Source organism: Agrilus planipennis, unplaced genomic scaffold (genome assembly GCF_000699045.2).
Source record: "Agrilus planipennis isolate EAB-ADULT unplaced genomic scaffold, Apla_2.0 scaffold154, whole genome shotgun sequence".
Lineage (NCBI taxonomy): Eukaryota > Metazoa > Arthropoda > Insecta > Coleoptera > Buprestidae > Agrilus > Agrilus planipennis.
In genome coordinates, this window is record NW_020439244.1 from 298,565 (window position 1) to 321,730 (window position 23,166).

At 40.2% G+C, this 23,166-nt stretch overlaps 3 protein-coding genes and 1 pseudogene across 9 annotated transcripts; all 4 read right to left on the reverse strand.

Annotated features, from left to right (window-relative positions):
• Window positions 1-3: 3 nt before the first annotated feature.
• On the reverse strand, window positions 4-3,830 carry LOC108738561 (2-oxoisovalerate dehydrogenase subunit alpha, mitochondrial). Its single transcript, XM_018472029.2, has 4 exons — window positions 3,622-3,830; window positions 2,633-3,498; window positions 242-508; window positions 4-187 (listed from the first exon to the last, which is right to left on the reverse strand). The coding sequence occupies exons 1-4, from the start codon at window positions 3,685-3,687 to the stop codon at window positions 112-114; spliced, it is 1,275 nt and encodes a 424-aa protein (XP_018327531.2). The 5' UTR covers window positions 3,688-3,830; the 3' UTR covers window positions 4-111.
• Window positions 3,831-5,542: 1,712 nt separating this feature from the next.
• On the reverse strand, window positions 5,543-6,471 carry LOC112905570. Its single transcript, XM_025978228.1, has one exon. It carries the CDS (start codon window positions 6,322-6,324, stop codon window positions 6,016-6,018), a length of 309 nt encoding a protein of 102 aa, XP_025834013.1. The 5' UTR covers window positions 6,325-6,471; the 3' UTR covers window positions 5,543-6,015.
• A 5,828-nt stretch (window positions 6,472-12,299) lies between these two features.
• On the reverse strand, window positions 12,300-13,134 carry LOC112905569 (annotated as a pseudogene).
• Window positions 13,135-13,721: 587 nt separating this feature from the next.
• On the reverse strand, window positions 13,722-22,838 carry LOC108738555. Of its 7 annotated transcripts, none has more exons than XM_025978223.1 (6): window positions 22,455-22,838; window positions 21,634-21,882; window positions 21,317-21,565; window positions 20,326-20,585; window positions 19,792-20,101; window positions 13,722-16,206 (listed from the first exon to the last, which is right to left on the reverse strand). In XM_025978223.1, exons 1-6 carry the CDS (start codon window positions 22,533-22,535, stop codon window positions 13,888-13,890), a joined length of 3,468 nt encoding a protein of 1,155 aa, XP_025834008.1. In that variant the 5' UTR covers window positions 22,536-22,838; the 3' UTR covers window positions 13,722-13,887. The 7 variants fall into 7 exon arrangements, with proteins under 7 accessions (XP_025834008.1, XP_025834009.1, XP_025834006.1 ...); XM_025978224.1 differs by having other exon boundaries at window positions 19,792-20,086; window positions 21,311-21,565; XM_025978221.1 differs by having other exon boundaries at window positions 21,311-21,565.
• Between the last annotated feature and the right edge of the window lie 328 nt (window positions 22,839-23,166).

Here is a 23,166-nt window from a genome sequence, read left to right on the forward strand (position 1 = left end):
AAAAATTTCTAAGCTTTTTATTTATTAAAACAATTTAAACAGTAAAATAAAAAGTTGGTTTTATGCCCTAATCAAAAACCGTGCTGTTATTATTTTAAAATTAAGTATGAATTATGTAGAATACTTTTCTAAAGGATAGTGATCCCTATAATTTTCTAAATGTTTTTCCATTTCGTTCATTTGTTTCCTGTAATAATAGTTCAATATGAGAAAAGAAACAACAGTTCAGTTTAAAAGTTACCTTAAATGATGAGGTATTACCCCATAAACATCAGTAAACATTTCAGTCCATTTGGGTAATAATATTTTCTCAGCAGCATTAAAAGCTTCAAGAACATTTCTTTTAGTTAAATGTAACCATTCTTTTTCTTTCTCTTCATTCCACAAATTTTTATTTTCTAGATACAAGCGCAACTTTTTCACAGGATTATCATTTTGTATTCTTTCATCTACTTCCTTTTGTGATCGATAAGCTGTGCTATCGTCTGATGTGGAATGATGTCCAACCCTAATTAATTTTTAACTTAATTTTGCTACAACCTCTACCGCTGTATTAAACAATACCGTGGAATTTAGTGGGGCATCACATAAACAAAAAGAAAAACCGCACGCCAAATTTTATATAAAAAGATCATTCTAATAGATCAAAAACACCAAAAACAGGTAAAAATGTATGAAAAATCTAATGGTTCAACCCGCTTTTCAATTGGATTTGAAACAATAGAGCTACCGCGTTCAAAATTCTATGCAAAAAAAATGAGCAGTAAAAAAGCGCACTTAAAATTTCAGTACTTAAAAACACTTCATTGTAAGATCCAAAACATCAAATATATGTAAAAATGTATGAAAAATCTAATGGTTCAACCCGCTTTTCAATTGGATTTGAAACAATAGAGCTACAGCGTTTAAAGTTCTATGCAAAGAAAAACGATGTCGCAAATATGCAGTAAAAAGGCGCACTTAAAATTTCAGTACTTAAAAACACCTCATTGTAAGATCCAAAACATCATATATATGTAGTAATGTTTGAAGAATCTAACGGTTCAACCCGTTTTTCAATTGGATTAGAAACAATACAGCTACTGCGTTCAAAGTTCTATATAAAGAAAGGTAATGTCGCAGATTAAGCAGTAAAAAAGCGCACTTAAAATTTCAATACTTAATGACACACCATTGTTAGATCCAAAACATCAAATATATGTAAAAATGCTTGAAGAATCTAACGGCTCGAACCATTTATAAATTCGATTTGAAAGAATGCCATGAGCCAATAATTAAGTGCAACATTTATAGTTAATACCTATCCAAAAATTGCTTCAAAAAAACATATTTGTCAAATTACTCACCGGTTTCGGTGACCAAGGATAAGTTTCTGCATAATATGTTTTCACATTAACACTAAACTAAACTAAAGTTAATCGGTAATTAACGAAATCGTCAATAATCCGAACTACATCCGCGCACGCACTTGCCGGTAATAAAATTAACCGGGCACTCACTAATTAGTTTTCAATTAGAGAAGTACAATGTTAACCCATCTGCGAGACAAACACCACGACAAGCCGAATAAAACTGCCTTAAGGTTTGTTTATCAGTTTTAAAGAAGGTGCTAGAATGTATCTAAATAGCACGCAATGTCAGATGAATGATAAAACGACTTCAGACTTTCACTTCGATAAGTAGATAGGGCAAAAAATGTTAAGACGTTTGGGAGGTATATGATGCATACGTGTATATATATGTACATTTGCAGATGCCAGGGCAGAAGTAAATAATGACTAACATTTATACGTAAAATTGACGTTATTAATTGTAAAGAATATTTGAAAAGATGCACTTTTTAAATTTGATGGGAAGAATCAATGAAGATTAATTAAAAGAAAACATATAAAAATGGATAAACGGAAGTAAAAGTTAGAGACATTTTTTGTATTAAATTATGCCTGTAATCTAATAATACGATATAAATCCTAATCAGTGTCGGATCTTGGAAATTCGGGACGCAATGCATAAGTCTTTTTGGGGGGCCCTTTTCTGGTTGAACCACTCTAGAGAGCGAAGTTTTGCGCTTCTATACTTTAGAACTGGAAGGAAATTGTTCATAGTTTCGGGTCCAATTATGAATTATTTCTTTCGATTTCGTAAAAAAAAATTCATCAAAACACATATCACTTTACGAAACCCTGCCACCCTTTTACGTAATGTAAATTTAAATTGACTCAAATCATTGTAAAAAGAGAAATTTTCTGGTAGATCCTTACGGAAAATGAGCCCCCCCCCTGTCCGTGGTCCTTACGAAAGCAACTTTAAAAGACCGTTTCTCAAAAAGCAATATTTACTTAGAGACTCATTGAGACTATTAATTCAACACATCGAGAACTTCCAAAATCAAAACTTTCAATAAATTCAATAGTCGATAATTTTCCGTAAGGATCTAAAGGAGTCATTTGAAAATTGACTAATTTCCTTCAATTTCGCGAAAATACGAAATACACCTTGCCTCATACAAATTTAAATTAGACTGAAATCCAAATTGCGCGTAGTTATTGTAGCACCCACTAAATACCACAAAGATATTGAACGTACTTACTATGAGAAACAATTGTTATTTTCTCTTTCTCAACTTTCTTACCTGTACGTGAGGGCTTCTATAAGGACAGGCTTGCTCCTTTCCAAACAAAACTCCCTGGCGGCCTTTGTGGCATTATAGACGGCCAGCACGTCATTCCCATCAACCCTTACGGTTGTTATGCCGTATCCGGGACCCCTTACAGCGATCCCATCCCCTCTATATTGGTCTTCGGTTGGCGTTGATATTGCATATCCGTTATTTCGACAAAAGAAGATCACGGGGCAGTCGAGGGTCGCTGCAAAGTTGAACGCTGCATGTGCATCCCCTTCCGAAGCAGCCCCTTCACCGAAGTAACACATTACGACCCTGTTCTGGTTCTTCAGGGCGTAAGCGGACCCTGCAGCCTGAGGAATTTGGGTGGCCAGTGGGCTCGAAATCGTTACAAAGTTTAACCGTTTCGAACCATAATGAATTGGCATTTGTTTACCTTTTCCGGGGTCGAGGCAGTTTCCGTAACACTGATTCATTATCTCGCTCAGGGTGAAACCCCTCCATATCAGAACGCCGACCTCCCTGTATTGCCCGTAGACCAAATCGTTTAAGTCTAAAGCTGCGGCGCTGCCCATATGGGTCGCTTCTTCTCCATAATTCGTCATATAGAACGATATTCTGCCCTGTCGTTGGGATTCATAAAGGACTTTGTCCATGGTGTTTACGAGGATCATGTCTTTGTACATTTTTTCGAGTGTTGCGTTCTCTATGGCGGGTTCTTCAAACTTGTTTAAGATATTCCCGCGCGAATCGAGAACCCTATAAGTCGGGATGGGGCTAAAACAATCCGGGGACACGAAATCAAGCGTCGATGTCCATTTGATCTTGCTACCAACGTGGTCCTCGATATCATGCTTGAAGTGTGTTGATAAACACTAAAAATGGCTCGTATTTGTTTTACTTTACTAGATTTTGTTAATGGCACTATTACATAATAAAATGTATGATTACGATAAATTAATTAGATTAAACTACAATTGTTTATTTAGTAGACTCACCCTAAGAAGTTTTGGTTGTTTTAAACATTTATTAATAACGTTTTTTAACACTTTATCGAAAGCCATTTCCTCAACACGTCTTGTTCTCAACTAGACAGTACTCAATTGTTTTTAAATTTTGACCTAACGTCAGTTATCATTATTTGCATTATATGTAAATAACGTAATCATTATTATTACGAAAATTGTTTTCTGCTTTCAGCATAATCTCATCGGAGACTACCAACATAATCAGAGACTACGGCAGCGATAATGAAGTTGACGATGACGTAAATTTAATATGAAGTGACTTACCTGCATTTAAATATCATATGCATTTATCTATAAGGGAAAGTAAAAGTAAATAGGTAGTGAAAAGAAAATCCGTACATTTTTTTTTATTACATTTATGGTATGTATGTGTTACAATAATAGCATTAACTTAAACTTCGTTTATGGTAACTTATTATATGACATAATAATACATATATAAAAAAATAACAGGTAGATGATTTAGGTACGTCTATTATTTGTACAACGAAATAATAATTATCTAAGTAACTAACGTNATCACGAGAATTTTATTTTGATGGTCTATAATCTTCCAAACAAAAGGATAAACATGATTAAGATAACACTAATGTTATCTTTTCCAATTGTAACCTTATAATACGAAAGAAAAATTTGGGGGAACGTATTTTAATCAATTTTTTTTTACATAAACAAGTATTTTTTACCAAACCCCGGCAGGACAACAATTCCTTCCGGATAAAAAGTCCCATTAACTCCTTACGAACGCATGCAGTAAGTGTTGTGACTATGCGTTTGCAGTTGTATGTAAAAAAAATTTTTAGATTCTTCAGATTAACTTTTGCATAAACTTGCTTACACGTTTTGGATTATATTTGTAAGAAAACGAATCGCTTTTTAATCAGTTTATCTACCAATCAATTCACGATGACATAGTGTGCCTATATATAACAAGTATCACATTGTATTGTAAAATGGATATTTTTTTTTTTTTAATAAATTCAGACTTGACTTTCCAACATTTTTTGTATATGTATGTTNTTTGTCTAGGGCAGTGGTCTCCGTTCTCTTTTCTCTGCTGAGGGAGCGACTGTTGCTGTTCGAAATTCGGAGGTAGACTTTGGTAATCTCTGCTGTTGTTTATTGTCAGGTTTTCGAAACTGGCTTTAAGGCTCGGTGGAGGTGGTATGATGAAGGACATGAATATATATTTGTATATAATGCTACGTATGTCGTATAGTAAGAGATATTCCAGCAAAACGGAACAATAAATATATCTTAAAATTCTTCAAATATCAACAATCAATTAAAGTATCGATAACGCAACCAATACGGTCTTCGTACGTAATAAACCAAAGCCAGAACGTCAAAAATTCAACTTTGAGTACTTTGTATCATATGTGGTACTTAAGAAATAACTTTCTGTTTTGTCTCATGGTATTGTGTTTTTTTACCGAAATTTTACAAATATGGCTGCATTAGGGAAATTATTATTGTACCTAACTTTTCTTCTTTGGTTTAGTAGTCATTTTTACCATTTCAGACGCTTTCTTTTTGACGTGACAACGTCTTATAATTCGATGGAGCCGGCTGCACGCACAAAAAAACATGACTCATGCGGCGTTACCTCGCTCTGAGGCGTTCCATTTAAGGCTTGAAGTGCAAGCGAGAGCGCGGAACGAGCGACAAAGAGGCACAATCGGCCTCCGCGTTCGGCAGGGTTCGACATCTGTCTCTCTCCTACTTGAGTGAGCGATGCGTCCGCGTGGACAGCTGCTATACAATAATACATTTCCATTTACCTCCTCCTCTATATCCATACAAAATATCCATCAAACAAATAAAATTAAAATTTTCTTTTGAAAAATGAAACCATTCCATCAGTATTTTCTTATGACGTTGTCACGTTCAACTATCGTCAGTAAACCGACTTTACAGACAACCGATTTTTTCATCTACCTTTTGGATTTTGAATATTTAAAATACTTATTGGATACGAAGCACTTTCTTGTTAGTGCTTTACTTATTTTTGAAGTGTTTGGATAAAGTTTTCCTTTAAAATATACCTAAAGAACACAAATCCAAAGTGCCCAAAGTGGTAAAAACCACAAAGAAAAAGGCCAAAGCAAACGAAAATCCAATACCATCGTCAATTCAAGGATCAATTTGGTAAAACCCATTAATGAGACAAAACATTCACGATCAATAAACTGTTCCAAAAATCAAAAGTTGTAAATTATTGATAATCTTCTCGAAGAAAAAACGAGTTAATTAATCAACAAACAACGTCCCACGTCTGTCATAAAAAAATTAACAACGGATAATATCTAAAGAAATTTGTACCAGTACTAGCAGAACAGAGTGCCGCATCTTAGTACCTACATACTACGGGGAAAACACCCTTAAACTTCTCAAAAGCGTCGCCAAAACGCTCGCCAATTTTTCAGCTTCCGCGGCCAGATGCTCCTCGATGGCAGCCTGACAACTTCGATCGACATTCGAAGTGATCAAATGATGGAATGCGGCGGTAACATCGTGCACTTTTAAAATAAGATTTTTCGTTTGAAGGGGAGATGTCGTGTGATTTACCAGATCTTGGCAGAGTTCCGAAAGTCTCCTCAAAATAGTCAAGCAAACTGCTAAGTTTTCGGGAAGATCGGACAAAGCTGGATCGGACATTGTGATCACTAGCATTTTGCTCGACGTAACCAATTGCAAAGATTGAGATACCAACTCTTCCTTGACGGTCTGCGAGGAGAACAAAAGAACAACAATGAAAGTCTAGAAATGTGGGTGTATTTGATGAGGATCGGTGCGGGTTGAGGAGAACACCAAAGCCAACTATATAACTACTTAGATACTCGCATTTGACGAGCAAACGGCAGACAGCTGAAAATACAATAGAAATATTGAAAGCGACGCCGATGGGGGGGGGGGATCCAAGGAAAGGAAAACCCTTAACCTGGAAAGGAAAATAATGACAGTGACGACTCGTGGGCACAGGGAGAAAATTGACCAATGAAGCAACGAGTAAAACAGAAAAATAAAGTGAAAAAGGGGCTGTATCTTTATCACTCTATGCGTCAGCCGTCACTGGCTAGGAAGTCTGAAAAGTTAGTGCACTTACCTGAAATTTATCTTCGCACATCATCTTCCCTCCTCCATGGACCTGGGCAGCGTTACATTGGTTGGCGATTTGGTTGATCCTGTCTAAAAGGCTCGTCATTGCCACATCTGTCTTGCTTAGAAGACTCCCGTTGGTCGACGTACAACCGTTTTGTACAATTGTTTCCCCTCTGTCCCGTTCCCGTTCTTTCATGCAGACGTTTCCGTTCCCGATTTTCGGCGAATGTAACCCGTTACTTTGCAATATTTTCGGACTCTCCGGTGAGCTGATGGGAACGATGGTGAGTTGCGAACCCCTGCCCAAAAAGGGAGACGTCGGAGTACTAACGGCTGCCCTTTCCTCTTTCAATCCCAAACTGATTTCCAGATCGCTGTAGCAGTGCTTGTTCCTCTGAAGATGCGGGGAGCCGATGCAAGCTGTTCGTCGTTCCGAATTGTTTTTGGATTCCGCGCTTGCCAGTATCCTGCTTCTTAATACTTCCAGCGGTGGTATCGGAGGCAAGGGGGGTTTCTTGGGCGGTAGAAACAAATGAGGAGGTGCTTGAGAATTCTCGGTTCTCGGAGGTAGCGTCGGAGCTGGTTCGTTTTGGAGTTTGAAAGATGCAGACGACAGAGAATGCGAACGTTGCCTTTCGGGAGTTGTCGGTTTGGGTGGTCTATCGGGAGGCTTTTCTTCCGATCCTCTTCTGGGAGGAGGAGGCGGTTGAGACGTTTCTTTGGCTTGTTCTTCTTCTGACAGTTCGTTGGTTTTGCTGGTTTTGGCCCGACTGCAGCAGGAGAAAGGTCCTTTTCTATCTACCGTGGCGTATTCTATGACGTTTTGTCTAGGGCAGTGGTCTCCGTTCTCTTTTCTCTGCTGAGGGAGCGACTGTTGCTGTTCGAAATTCGGAGGTAGACTTTGGTAATCTCTGCTGTTGTTTATTGTCAGGTTTTCGAAACTGGCTTTAAGGCTCGGTGGAGGTGGTATGATAAAGGACATGATCTCTTCGGGGGTGAGTTCGACGGCGGGGGTGAGCTTTTGGGTGGGCGGTGGTACCGTGACGTTGGCCAGGAACGCTTCGAGATCGAACGTTTTGTCGTCGATCCTGTTGATGTTTTCCAACGAGTCGGCAAACGAGGTCGGCGGCTGGTTCACGATCATTAAGGCACTGTCCAGTTCGTCTGGAGTTGCTGGTGGTGGTATGAGGGTCAGATCGGTGATATCCGGATCGAAATCGTACAAACTTGCCAGGTTTTCGGTGTCGGAATCCATGGAATCGGCGTTAGAGTTCTTGAGCTTTTGGAGGTACGCTTTCAGGTCTTCGTCTTTGGTGGTTTTGACGTCCTCGGGACTACGCAGACCGAAACTGAACCTCTCCTGTTGCCTGTTCTGTTTCTCTCCTCCTCCGAGCTTGCTCATCTTGTGCACTGGTGAGTTGTTGGGCGTTCCGATGGAATCGTTATCGCTTTCCGACTGGTTCAATTCAGATCGGAGTAACTCTATGGCAGCGTTCATGCATTGTTTGTTGACCGCCTGTTTTCGTCCCTGTATCAGCAGTAGGAGCGAGTCGCTGTGTTTCAAGGTTCCGGGAGCGTCATCGTGACCGTCGAGATCACTGTCGAAATCCACGCTCGTTTCTTGCCATTCCGATTCCGAATTCAGTTGATTGTATTGTTCTTGCTCGTTCAGGTATTTTTCCGAATTTTCGACCAGCTGATGCATTTCCCTTACTCTTCGCAGTACCTCTTCGTTTTTGGCCTCGACGACGCCGCCTTCCAATACTTCCAGCGACGTGACGCTCTGCAAATCGTACGAGTTCGACTTGTCTCTGACGAAGTGGTTCTTGAGTCTTTCGTGGTTCCTGTTGCTCGCCAGGGTGTTGTTCATGTTGCTGTCGAGACTCAAGCCGGTCATGAAGGGCGGTTTGCTCTGACGACCGACTGTATTATACAGACCGTTCGTCTTGTGGTTGATGTTCTTGTAGATGGGGTGCATAGCGAAGCACATCGCCTTTATTTGATTCTGAGTTATGTAGCTCCATTTCTCTGGGATCACGCGATGCTGGGACAGATACGGAGGTGCGAGGTCTTCCATTCGCGGAACTTCTTCTTGTTCGACAGGAAGAACTTTTCCGGCCATGATGTGATAATAACCTCTTAGAACTAGTACCAGTTCAGAAGCGTCACGCTCCTCTAGTGCTATGGTAACCACCTTGTCGTTCTCGAGTTGTACCAGAACAGTCCGAGTGAGTTCGTCGTCAGTCTTGACCTGGATGCGCTTTATGTCTTCTATATTTGCTATAGGAACTGGCTGGAACACCAAAAAGGGGGGACACACAATAAATGCCAATGTTCGCGTACCTAACGNCTGATGTTTTTTGCTGCTCCAATATTTTAATTGTATTTTGTTACGTATCTTACTCATATCTTGAGATACTGCTGGATCAATTTGATTATATAAAAAGTATTTTTTTAATAGTTTCGCTGCATCAAGTGCTTGTTCGATGCTTGGTGGAGGGACAAGATCGTCTTCTTCAACAACGTACACAGCTGCAGTTCTTATCTATTTCGGCAACTTAGAAAGTACTGCTTAATGATTTGTAATGCCGCATTGTTGTCGTTAAATAGAGTGAGCGTGACGCTATATAGAGTGTAATATTGTATAGAAAACAGTGTAAACCAACCAAAGTTAAGCAATTTCGACGTTTTAAGGAGTTTGTCGTTAAATCGAGTGACGTTATAAAGAGTTTACACTGTATGTTATTGATGAAGAACGACTATTGTTTCGATGCGCTGTACTTGTACTAACTTTGGCTGAATTTTATACTGAATATTCTAGAGAAATGACCAACTGCATCTATATTTCTAATATATTTGGCCATTTAACAATAAATATGCATTATCGTTTCGAATTTTATGTATTTCTAAAGATTTAAGAACATTTTTAGTTCAGAATCAAACAAGTAATTGGTTTCTAGTAAATTGGCATTATGTGCTCTTTTATTCTAGTATTAAAAGTTCCACCTGTCTGTCCAATGTAACATTTATTAGAAGAACGGAAACTTAATGTACTTATAAATATATGATTTTTGTAAACTGGCTGGTTTAGCATTATTATTTTTGATAACTCTACTTCATTTATGAATGAAACTTATTATTACGTTTTTAATAATTGTGTAAATTATAGATAAATGATATTGTTTATGTATGTACGTACCATTAAACTTGCTTTATATTAGCAAATTTGAATAATTAGTTATTAGGAAAGCAAGTCTAAAAGATTACCAAGTTGTAGAGGAAATTGAAATTCCTATAGCAGTTGTAGATATTCGAAAGATTTATTCCTTTTGGCGAAAATTCTCAATGTACTACGTAAGTGCTACGAAAACAGATTTGATAATATCAATAGGTTTCTTGATTAATCAATACCTACTGTGTTCTTTTGTTACTTTCGTGATTGAGATACGAACTTTTGCAATTCGCGAAGGAAAAACAAAATTCTTTCCAATCTGACAGAAAAGAAAAGTCAAGAATAGTTATTATATGTATATTACAATTGATTAAATTGGAATATTTTAAAGTAAAACAGATATAAATGCGTGGTAATAGGTGTACTTATGTTCTTTTTTATTTATTATACGGTTTTCCAGTAAGAACAGGATTTTCTATTAATCCGACAACATCCTTTTGAATGTATGTCTCATAAATTGAAAACGGCGAAGCATTATGTGAGGCGATGAGGGTCTCATACGGATATCATAACATAAGACGGGAATGATGTTTTGAATTTATGGCCAAAATTTTTTATACCTGAAATTTGGTTGAAAGGACATATATTTTAGCAATTTGTTTGATGGCGTGCACCATATCGCGTGTAACATTTTATTTAACTGCTTCCTTGTTCGAAGCTGCATGAAGAAAAACGATTTCAGAATTTATTAGATAAGTGGGTAGCAAATGCTATGTGACAATATTCACTCACTTAATGTAATATGTTCTTCCCGAGTCATCCAAAGCCCTTTCCCATCCGTACGGGATACAATCTTCCCCTGCTTTCCAGGCATTGGCGGGTGGGAGCCAGCTTGCCGTTCTGGTTACATGACTGAAACAAAACAAAATCGTTTTTTAGTTGCTATAAAAAACAACTGAAGCACCAAAAAGAAAAAAAAATAGCATCGGTATACGTTGTAAAACAATGTGAACGTAAGGGATCATTTAGGCTTGTAATTTTCCGATCGGAATTGTTTCTGTGACAAAAAAGGATGTGAGGCGTAAAAAATTACAAAGAACTGTTTAGAATTCGACTGTGAAAAATTGTTTTTGGTTAATTTAACCGTCGACGTTTTCGTTAAACCTTTAACGTTCCCGAATCTATTAGAAAGTTTCGGTGCAACCTCAAAAAAGCGTTTTAATGGATTTTAAAAGAGCAAAAATACCCTAATGACTGTCACCCTCAAGATTGAGCGTCTCTTTATGCCTACGCTTGCTGGCAAGATCCGAGCGAATCCCGGGGGAATTACACAAGATTTAGGACTCTTTCGGGCAGCACATCGTCTCCTTCACATCCCTCTTATTTTATATACGGGGCTACTTTGAAAAGAAAAAGAATTTGTGTTGGTTTATAAACAGTTTATTTCATTACTAGGTTTTACTCGCGGTTTCGTTCGCTTCGATCTCCTAAATGCTGGTTAAGGATCATCGACGACCACATAAAATTAATTTTTTTTCTATCCCTCGGGAACAATATTTTTTTCTGGATAAAAGGTACTCTAAGTCACGTGCAATATCTCAAATATGCTCTACGAAAGAAAGCGGTCTGAAATATATAGCCGGTTCTTCGGTTCTTCCCTGTCATGTATTTTCGAGGGTTCTAACGTAAATTACCCGACCCATCAAATATTTTAAGCCGTTTAACGCAGATTTATGCGAACAAACCATCAAAAAATATCCACATACGTGTTTGGTTTTTCGAATTCGTCGAAATAGGCAAACAGAGAAATTAATTTACGCTTATGTAAAACCAACGATGTGAAAATTCTGCAACGGGATATTCAAATTCACTCATTCGCAAAGAGCGAAATTCATTTAAAAATGACGTCAACTATTATCACATTTGTGTTGTGGCAAATAAAATTCAGCTTAATTAATGGACTATTATAATTATTGTTTGTTTGCATTTCACATGCATATTTAAATAGTCCATTACTGTATCATTTAATTACTCGAATTTTTACTCAAAAGCAATAATTGTTTAAATAAAATTTACAGTAGGGCGAGTTGTGGGGCGGTTTTCTGGCACTTGATCATCATAAGGTCATCAGTCCTAAGACTGGCTGGACACGCACCTCCACTCTTTCGCATCCTGAGTTAATCTTCACATTGCAAAAAAAAAACTTTTGGGCGTTTCATTCCCACCAGCCACTAGTGCTGGTGGGCGGGCAGTCCCTCCGGACTACGCCGGAAGGCCCTCTTCAGCCTGCTTTCAGGAATCGTGGGAATGGGTGGGTGGTGGTTCGGGTGAGAAAGATGACTCGGACGAAATGAAGACAGAAGAGAATGAAAGATTATCTNAAGTTTAACCGTTTCGAACCATAATGAATTGGCATTTGTTTACCCTTTCCGGGGTCGAGGCAGTTTCCGTAACACTGATTCATTATCTCGCTCAGGGTGAAACCCCTCCATATCAGAACGCCGACCTCCCTGTATTGCCCGTAGACCAAATCGTTTAAGTCTAAAGCTGCGGCGCTGCCCATATGGGTCGCTTCTTCTCCATAATTCGTCATATAGAACGATATTCTGCCCTGTCGTTGGGATTCATAAAGGACTTTGTCCATGGTGTTTACGAGGATCATGTCTTTGTACATTTTTTCGAGTGTTGCGTTCTCTATGGCGGGTTCTTCAAACTTGTTTAAGATATTCCCGCGCGAATCGAGAACCCTATAAGTCGGGATGGGGCTAAAACAATCCGGGGACACGAAATCAAGCGTCGATGTCCATTTGATCTTGCTACCAACGTGGTCCTCGATATCATGCTTGAAGTGTGTTGATAAACACTAAAAATGGCTCGTATTTGTTTTACTTTACTAGATTTTGTTAATGGCACTATTACATAATAAAATGTATGATTACGATAAATTAATTAGATTAAACTACAATTGTTTATTTAGTAGACTCACCCTAAGAAGTTTTGGTTGTTTTAAACATTTATTAATAACGTTTTTTAACACTTTATCGAAAGCCATTTCCTCAACACGTCTTGTTCTCAACTAGACAGTACTCAATTGTTTTTAAATTTTGACCTAACGTCAGTTATCATTATTTGCATTATATGTAAATAACGTAATCATTATTATTACGAAAATTGTTTTCTGCTTTCAGCATAATCTCATCGGAGACTACCAACATAATCAGAGACTACGGCAGCGATAATGAAGTTGACGATGACGTAAATTTAATATGAAGTGACTTACCTGCATTTAAATATCATATGCATTTATCTATAAGGGAAAGTAAAAGTAAATAGGTAGTGAAAAGAAAATCCGTACATTTTTTTTTATTACATTTATGGTATGTATGTGTTACAATAATAGCATTAACTTAAACTTCGTTTATGGTAACTTATTATATGACATAATAATACATATATAAAAAAATAACAGGTAGATGATTTAGGTACGTCTATTATTTGTACAACGAAATAATAATTATCTAAGTAACTAACGTTATGGTATAAACGATTTCAAATGTGATACTTTCTTCAATAAATAATGATAAGAAAACAAAAACAATAAATTAAGTGGTCAGTTTTCCGTTTAAATGTGTAACAACGTACAATAAAAATATTATTATTGTGTAGATTACATTTAGCGTTCTTCTTTTGTTTTTAATTTGAAACAATAATTATCTAAGTAACTAACGTTATGGTATAAACGATTTCAAATGTGATACTTTCTTCAATAAATAATGATAAGAAAACANGGGGGGGGGGGGGAATCCAAGGAAAGGAAAACCCTTAACCTGGAAAGGAAAATAATGACAGTGACGGCTCGTGGGCACAGGGAGAAAACTGACCAAAGAAGCAACGAGTAAAGCAGAAAAATAAAGTGAAAAAGGGGCTGTATCTTTATCACTCTATGCGTCAGCCGTCACTGGCTAGGAAGTCTGAAAAGTTAGTGCACTTACCTGAAATTTATCTTCGCACATCATCTTCCCTCCTCCATGGACCTGGGCAGCGTTACATTGGTTGGCGATTTGGTTGATCCTGTCTAGAAGGCTCGTCATTGCCACGTCTGTCTTGTTTAGAAGACTCCCGTTGGTCGACGTACAACCGTTTTGTACAATTGTTTCCCCTCTGTCCCGTTCCCGTTCTTTCATGCAGACGTTTCCGTTCCCGATTTTCGGCGAATGTAACCCGTTACTTTGCAATATTTTCGGACTCTCCGGTGAGCTGATGGGAACGATGGTGAGTTGCGATCCCCTGCCCAAAAAGGGAGACGTCGGAGTACTAACGGCTGCCCTTTCCTCTTTCAATCCCAAACTGATTTCCAGATCGCTGTAGCAGTGCTTGTTCCTCTGAAGATGCGGGGAGCCGATGCAAGCTGTTCGTCGTTCCGAATTGTTTTTGGATTCCGCGCTTGCCAGTATCCTGCTTCTTAATACTTCCAGCGGTGGTATCGGAGGCAAGGGGGGTTTCTTGGGCGGTAGAAACAAATGAGGAGGTGCTTGAGAATTCTCGGTTCTCGGAGGTAGCGTCGGAGCTGGTTCGTTTTGGAGTTTGAAAGATGCAGACGACAGAGAATGCGAACGTTGCCTTTCGGGAGTTGTCGGTTTGGGTGGTCTATCGGGAGGCTTTTCTTCCGATCCTCTTCTGGGAGGAGGAGGCGGTTGAGACGTTTCTTTGGCTTGTTCTTCTTCTGACAGTTCGTTGGTTTTGCTGGTTTTGGCCCGACTGCAGCAGGAGAAAGGTCCTTTTCTATCTACCGTGGCGTATTCTATGACGTTTTGTCTAGGGCAGTGGTCTCCGTTCTCTTTTCTCTGCTGAGGGAGCGACTGTTGCTGTTCGAAATTCGGAGGTAGACTTTGGTAATCTCTGCTGTTGTTTATTGTCAGGTTTTCGAAACTGGCTTTAAGGCTCGGTGGAGGTGGTATGATAAAGGACATGATCTCTTCGGGGGTGAGTTCGACGGCGGGGGTGAGCTTTTGGGTGGGCGGTGGTACCGTGACGTTGGCCAGGAACGCTTCGAGATCGAACGTTTTGTCGTCGATCCTGTTGATGTTTTCCAACGAGTCGGCAAACGAGGTCGGCGGCTGGTTCACGATCATTAAGGCACTGTCCAGTTCGTCTGGAGTTGCTGGTGGTGGTATGAGGGTCAGATCGGTGATATCCGGATCGAAATCGTACAAACTTGCCAGGTTTTCGGTGTCGGAATCCATGGAATCGGCGTTAGAGTTCTTGAGCTTTTGGAGGTACGCTTTCAGGTCTTCGTCTTTGGTGGTTTTGACGTCCTCGGGACTACGCAGACCGAAACTGAACCTCTCCTGTTGCCTGTTCTGTTTCTCTCCTCCTCCGAGCTTGCTCATCTTGTGCACTGGTGAGTTGTTGGGCGTTCCGATGGAATCGTTATCGCTTTCCGACTGGTTCAATTCAGATCGGAGTAACTCTATGGCAGCGTTCATGCATTGTTTGTTGACCGCCTGTTTTCGTCCCTGTATCAGCAGTAGGAGCGAGTCGCTGTGTTTCAAGGTTCCGGGAGCGTCATCGTGACCGTCGAGATCACTGTCGAAATCCACGCTCGTTTCTTGCCATTCCGATTCCGAATTCAGTTGATTGTATTGTTCTTGCTCGTTCAGGTATTTTTCCGAATTTTCGACCAGCTGATGCATTTCCCTTACTCTTCGCAGTACCTCTTCGTTTTTGGCCTCGACGACGCCGCCTTCCAATACTTCCAGCGACGTGACGCTCTGCAAATCGTACGAGTTCGACTTGTCTCTGACGAAGTGGTTCTTGAGTCTTTCGTGGTTCCTGTTGCTCGCCAGGGTGTTGTTCATGTTGCTGTCGAGACTCAAGCCGGTCATGAAGGGCGGTTTGCTCTGACGACCGACTGTATTATACAGACCGTTCGTCTTGTGGTTGATGTTCTTGTAGATGGGGTGCATAGCGAAGCACATCGCCTTTATTTGATTCTGAGTTATGTAGCTCCATTTCTCTGGGATCACGCGATGCTGGGACAGATACGGAGGTGCGAGGTCTTCCATTCGCGGAACTTCTTCTTGTTCGACAGGAAGAACTTTTCCGGCCATGATGTGATAATAACCTCTTAGAACTAGTACCAGTTCAGAAGCGTCACGCTCCTCTAGTGCTATGGTAACCACCTTGTCGTTCTCGAGTTGTACCAGAACAGTCCGAGTGAGTTCGTCGTCAGTCTTGACCTGGATGCGCTTTATGTCTTCTATATTTGCTATAGGAACTGGCTGGAACACCAAAAAGGGGGGACACACAATAAATGCCAATGTTCGCGTACCTAACGGATGGTACTCACTACGGTGCTTCTGGCTCCGATTATCTGACTGAGCCCGAATTTCGGACTGACCAATATCACTCTTTCCAGCGAGTCACCTCTCGGCCCGGCGGAGAAACACTTGGCTCCATAGCTCGGCAGTTGGCTGACCAAGTCCAAATAGTGAAGTTTAGCCTGAAGAGCGGTCAAGGGTTTACCGGAACCGGCCATATTCGAGTGCAATTTGAGGAAATGAGCTAGAAACTTGTGAACCTCTTTGCGTTTCATGTTTTCCAAAAGGGACGCCGGTACGAACCGTTCTAAACCAAATTCTTTTCTAGACAAGAAATGACTATGTATGATGATTAGTTATGAGTAAGGTCCAGGACCAAAACTGTCCCAACATTGGTATTGGTTTTAGTCTTGGTCTTGTTCGTTGGTCTCAGTCTTGGTCTTACCAATATATAGACAGTTTTGGTCTTGTAATTCCGTAAAATCAAGACCAAGCTTTTGATCATCAGTAATGATGACGACAAAAGTACTAGGCAATTAAATTGGGAAAGACGAAATACTCACTCCACATTCTTTATCGTGAGTTTTGAAAGAGGCACATTATGAGCTATGGAATGTTGGTAGATATGGAGTGCGGCCAGTTGCAGAGCCGTGTCGTACTGCAGCTCGGGGGCGAACCTCTCCTGGGTCACGTCGTTGCAACATTGGGCGTAGAGATAGTCCAGACCGGCTAAGTCTTTTTGCGCAAGCGTGGCTGGAGACGAAGGCACGAACGCTATCCGAAACAAGCATCGCAGTTTGTGTGCACCCGGTTTAGCGGCGATCTAATTATTATAAATTGTTAAAGATTTTCGGAGCGACGTGGTGAACTGGTGCTGTCCTGATTGTCTTCGGTTGGAGTTGGTTTCTAACGTTTCGCTAACACGAGTGGCGAACTCCAATGAAGGCTAATTTTCTGTACTGTTTTACCCCTTCCACGTCTACTCTGACGTCACGATCGTTAGCTATCTTTGACATAAGGAGCGCCTTATGATTAGAAAGCAACAGATGAAGGAGCTTCAGGGGGCCGGAGCACATGCAGAAGGAACGGGCCGAAACCCTGGCTGATGATGACATCTATCCCATCCACGTCTACTCTGACGTCACGATCGTCAGCTATCTTTGACATAAGAAGCACCTTATGATCAGGAAGCAACAGATGAAGAGGCTTCAGAAGGCCGGAACACCTGCAGAAGGAACGGGGGTCGACGATAACAGCCGTCAAATATCAGAGTAGTCGGGGAGGAGGTAAGAGTACAGAAAGGAAGAAAATGAATCCTCATAAGTAAGTACATGGGATTTTGGCCTAGAACTGTCATTCCTTATCTACTGATGTAGACTGTTTATATTTGGAATGCGGCCAGGAGATCGTCTACATCCAGCACCAGAGATGGAAGGACTATGAAGAAGTTCGCCACTCGCGTTAGCGAAACGTTAGGGAGCAACCCTTAATTAGGACAAAACCAGTTCCGTTTTTATTAATCCAGCCGGAAAAAAAGGTCAAACACACACAAACCCTGGCTAACGTGTCGTTGGGATCTAGAAGAGTCAGTTTGTTCCGCCTGAGCGATTTGATGTGTTCAACGACCAGACTGAAGTGTTCGGTGGCTTGTATGCAAAGTTTGTTTTGGAGAGACGTGACCACGTCTTTGACCGTTGTCCACGCGTCGTACTTGAACGATTTGGTCTGGCCGTTCTCGAGGAAAACCTTGAGCACGTTGGCCATCGGAGGAACACAAACGTCGCTTAGAGAAAACGCAGACGGCTAAACAGAACGTCACGTCAGAAAAAGGGCTTAGAGATACGAGACGGGGGCGAAAGTTGTCTACTTACTGGAAACAAGGGCGCGCCGTTGACGCAAACACTTTCGGCAAACCTGACCCTAGGCGGTTTGCTTTTAAGTCTTGCACGTTTGCTCGCGGAAAGCAAAGTGGACTTTCTGATACCAGTCTGTTCGGCAGGTTGACATACTTTCAAAGTTACGGTTGACGAACAAGCTCTCACCAACGAAATAACGTGTTCCCTGGGAGCTGCCTTCACGTCTTCCCCGTTTACTGCGAGGATCTGGTCTCCTGGAAGAAGCTAGAGAGAGAAATGCGAAGTTTAAACTTTGCCGGATATTGAATTTGTCGTATTCGATGATGACGAACTTTGGTGAAGAACAAGATTGAACGACTTTTGGAAATAAACATTTGTAATACTCGGAGAACGGAAACGTGGGATTATTCTCGATATTTATGATTAAGTTTGTAAGTATTAAGGCCAGAAACATTTGATAATCAATTTAGGAAACTTTCCTGTGTAAGATGGGTCGACCAGGTAATTGAAAATATGCGGAAAATATCTAAGTGGCTATAGTTCCAAGTCCTTTATATCTCAAGTTTTACGATTGAAAAAGTTAAATAGTAAAAATTATCAATTAAGGATTTTTGTCAATAAATATGAAAATTGGTTGATTCTTGATATCCCAAGTTAATTTTGGGAAAGTTTGATCACTAGAATTATGAATAGGAACAATTTTTTGCCTGTTAGAAACTGGAAGACGGGCAAATTAATCCCAATCGTTGATATTCCAGATTCATGTTGACGAATAATCATCAATTCGATAAAATTTTCCGGCGAGCACTTATACACCTGTTGGGAAAATTGCTTACCTTGTTAACGCTGGGTCCGCCGTCTGTAACGAACCTAACAACCACCGGCTTTTCAGAGCCCGCAACAAACCCGAACCCCATTTGCGGAGACCTTTCTAAGGTAATGATTCGCGGTTCCGGACATGTGAGTGGTTCGTGACTTTTTACAGACGGATTTTCGTACGTTGTCGTCTTGTTTGTATGACTGCAAAAGAATCAAGAGATCAAGAGAGATAGAGAAAAATTCGGTAGTAACGGAACACGTTTCGAACATTTTTTAAAACTCGTGTGTATGGTGAAGCTCAAAAACGGAAATTATGTATCGTAGTATATTCATAAATGATTAATACGTTTGGTACATTTACATCTTCTGTTACTTCCGAATGTTTTCCTTTTTCTCTCAAAAAATACTTTTTTTTTATTTATTTAAATNATTAAGGATTTTTGTCAATAAATATGAAAATTGGTTGATTCTTGATATCCCAAGTTAATTTTGGGAAAGTTTGATCACTAGAATTATGAATAGGAACAATTTTTTCTTGTGTGAATTTGCCTGTTAGAAACTAGAGGATGGGCAAATTTTTGTCAATAAATATGAAAATTGGTTGATTCTTGATATCCCAAGTTAATTTTGGGAAAGTTTGATCACTAGAGTTATGAATAGGAACAATTTTTTCTTGTGTGAATTTGCCTGTTAGAAACTAGAGGATGGGCAAATTATTTACAGTTCTTGAGATTCCAGATTTATGTTGACGTAATTGAAAATATGCGGAAATGGTTGTAGTTCCAAGTCCTTTATATCTCAAGTTTTACGATTGAAAAAGTTAAATAGTAAAAATTATCAATTAAGGATTTTCCTAACGGATGGTACTCACTACGGTGCTTCTGGCTCCGATTATCTGACTGAGCCCGAATTTCGGACTGACCAATATCACTCTTTCCAGCGAGTCACCTCTCGGCCCGGCGGAGAAACACTTGGCTCCATAGCTCGGCAGTTGGCTGACCAAGTCCAAATAGTGAAGTTTAGCCTGAAGAGCGGTCAAGGGTTTACCGGAACCGGCCATATTCGAGTGCAATTTGAGGAAATGAGCTAGAAACTTGTGAACCTCTTTGCGTTTCATGTTTTCCAAAAGGGACGCCGGTACGAACCGTTCTAAACCAAATTCTTTTCTAGACAAGAAATGACTATGTATGATGATTAGTTATGAGTAAGGTCCAGGACCAAAACTGTCCCAACATTGGTATTGGTTTTAGTCTTGGTCTTGTTCGTTGGTCTCAGTCTTGGTCTTACCAATATATAGACAGTTTTGGTCTTGTAATTCCGTAAAATCAAGACCAAGCTTTTGATCATCAGTAATGATGACGACAAAAGTACTAGGCAATTAAATTGGGAAAGACGAAATACTCACTCCACATTCTTTATCGTGAGTTTTGAAAGAGGCACATTATGAGCTATGGAATGTTGGTAGATATGGAGTGCGGCCAGTTGCAGAGCCGTGTCGTACTGCAGCTCGGGGGCGAACCTCTCCTGGGTCACGTCGTTGCAACATTGGGCGTAGAGATAGTCCAGACCGGCTAAGTCTTTTTGCGCAAGCGTGGCTGGAGACGAAGGCACGAACGCTATCCGAAACAAGCATCGCAGTTTGTGTGCACCCGGTTTAGCGGCGATCTAATTATTATAAATTGTTAAAGATTTTCGGAGCGACGTGGTGAACTGGTGCTGTCCTGATTGTCTTCGGTTGGAGTTGGTTTCTAACGTTTCGCTAACACGAGTGGCGAACTCCAATGAAGGCTAATTTTCTGTACTGTTTTACCCCTTCCACGTCTACTCTGACGTCACGATCGTTAGCTATCTTTGACATAAGGAGCGCCTTATGATTAGAAAGCAACAGATGAAGGAGCTTCAGGGGGCCGGAGCACATGCAGAAGGAACGGGCCGAAACCCTGGCTGATGATGACATCTATCCCATCCACGTCTACTCTGACGTCACGATCGTCAGCTATCTTTGACATAAGAAGCACCTTATGATCAGGAAGCAACAGATGAAGAGGCTTCAGAAGGCCGGAACACCTGCAGAAGGAACGGGGGTCGACGATAACAGCCGTCAAATATCAGAGTAGTCGGGGAGGAGGTAAGAGTACAGAAAGGAAGAAAATGAATCCTCATAAGTAAGTACATGGGATTTTGGCCTAGAACTGTCATTCCTTATCTACTGATGTAGACTGTTTATATTTGGAATGCGGCCAGGAGATCGTCTACATCCAGCACCAGAGATGGAAGGACTATGAAGAAGTTCGCCACTCGCGTTAGCGAAACGTTAGGGAGCAACCCTTAATTAGGACAAAACCAGTTCCGTTTTTATTAATCCAGCCGGAAAAAAAGGTCAAACACACACAAACCCTGGCTAACGTGTCGTTGGGATCTAGAAGAGTCAGTTTGTTCCGCCTGAGCGATTTGATGTGTTCAACGACCAGACTGAAGTGTTCGGTGGCTTGTATGCAAAGTTTGTTTTGGAGAGACGTGACCACATCTTTGACCGTTGTCCACGCGTCGTACTTGAACGATTTGGTCTGGCCATTCTCGAGGAAAACCTTGAGCACGTTGGCCATCGGAGGAACACAAACGTCGCTTAGAGAAAACGCAGACGGCTAAACAGAACGTCACGTCAGAAAAAGGGCTTAGAGATACGAGACGGGGGCGAAAGTTGTCTACTTACTGGAAACAAGGGCGCGCCGTTGACGCAAACACTTTCGGCAAACCTGACCCTAGGCGGTTTGCTTTTAAGTCTTGCACGTTTGCTCGCGGAAAGCAAAGTGGACTTTCTGATACCAGTCTGTTCGGCAGGTTGACATACTTTCAAAGTTACGGTTGACGAACAAGCTCTCACCAACGAAATAACGTGTTCCCTGGGAGCTGCCTTCACGTCTTCCCCGTTTACTGCGAGGATCTGGTCTCCTGGAAGAAGCTAGAGAGAGAAATGCGAAGTTTAAACTTTGCCGGATATTGAATTTGTCGTATTCGATGATGACGAACTTTGGTGAAGAACAAGATTGAACGACTTTTGGAAATAAACATTTGTAATACTCGGAGAACGGAAACGTGGGATTATTCTCGATATTTATGATTAAGTTTGTAAGTATTAAGGCCAGAAACATTTGATAATCAATTTAGGAAACTTTCCTGTGTAAGATGGGTCGACCAGGTAATTGAAAATATGCGGAAAATATCTAAGTGGCTATAGTTCCAAGTCCTTTATATCTCAAGTTTTACGATTGAAAAAGTTAAATAGTAAAAATTATCAATTAAGGATTTTTGTCAATAAATATGAAAATTGGTTGATTCTTGATATCCCAAGTTAATTTTGGGAAAGTTTGATCACTAGAATTATGAATAGGAACAATTTTTTGCCTGTTAGAAACTGGAAGACGGGCAAATTAATCCCAATCGTTGATATTCCAGATTCATGTTGACGAATAATCATCAATTCGATAAAATTTTCCGGCGAGCACTTATACACCTGTTGGGAAAATTGCTTACCTTGTTAACGCTGGGTCCGCCGTCTGTAACGAACCTAACAACCACCGGCTTTTCAGAGCCCGCAACAAACCCGAACCCCATTTGCGGAGACCTTTCTAAGGTAATGATTCGCGGTTCCGGACATGTGAGTGGTTCGTGACTTTTTACAGACGGATTTTCGTACGTTGTCGTCTTGTTTGTATGACTGCAAAAGAATCAAGAGATCAAGAGAGATAGAGAAAAATTCGGTAGTAACGGAACACGTTTCGAACATTTTTTAAAACTCGTGTGTATGGTGAAGCTCAAAAACGGAAATTATGTATCGTAGTATATTCATAAATGATTAATACGTTTGGTACATTTACATCTTCTGTTACTTCCGAATGTTTTCCTTTTTCTCTCAAAAAATACTTTTTTTTTATTTATTTAAATGAATAACAACAAAATACAGTGTATACTCTATATAACGACACTTAACGGACTGAACATTTTTCGGCGTTATAAACAGTGGTCGTTAAATGGAGAGAAATAAAAGATATTATTTTACTATTCTATAATAATATGCATTTACCAATATAGTACACATTTTGCAAACGAACATTATTATTCATACATTGCGTATAGCCTGTTGTCTTCGTCTGATGTTTTTTGCTGCTCCAATATTTTAATTGTATTTTGTTACGTATCTTACTCATATCTTGAGATACTGCTGGATCAATTTGATTATATAAAA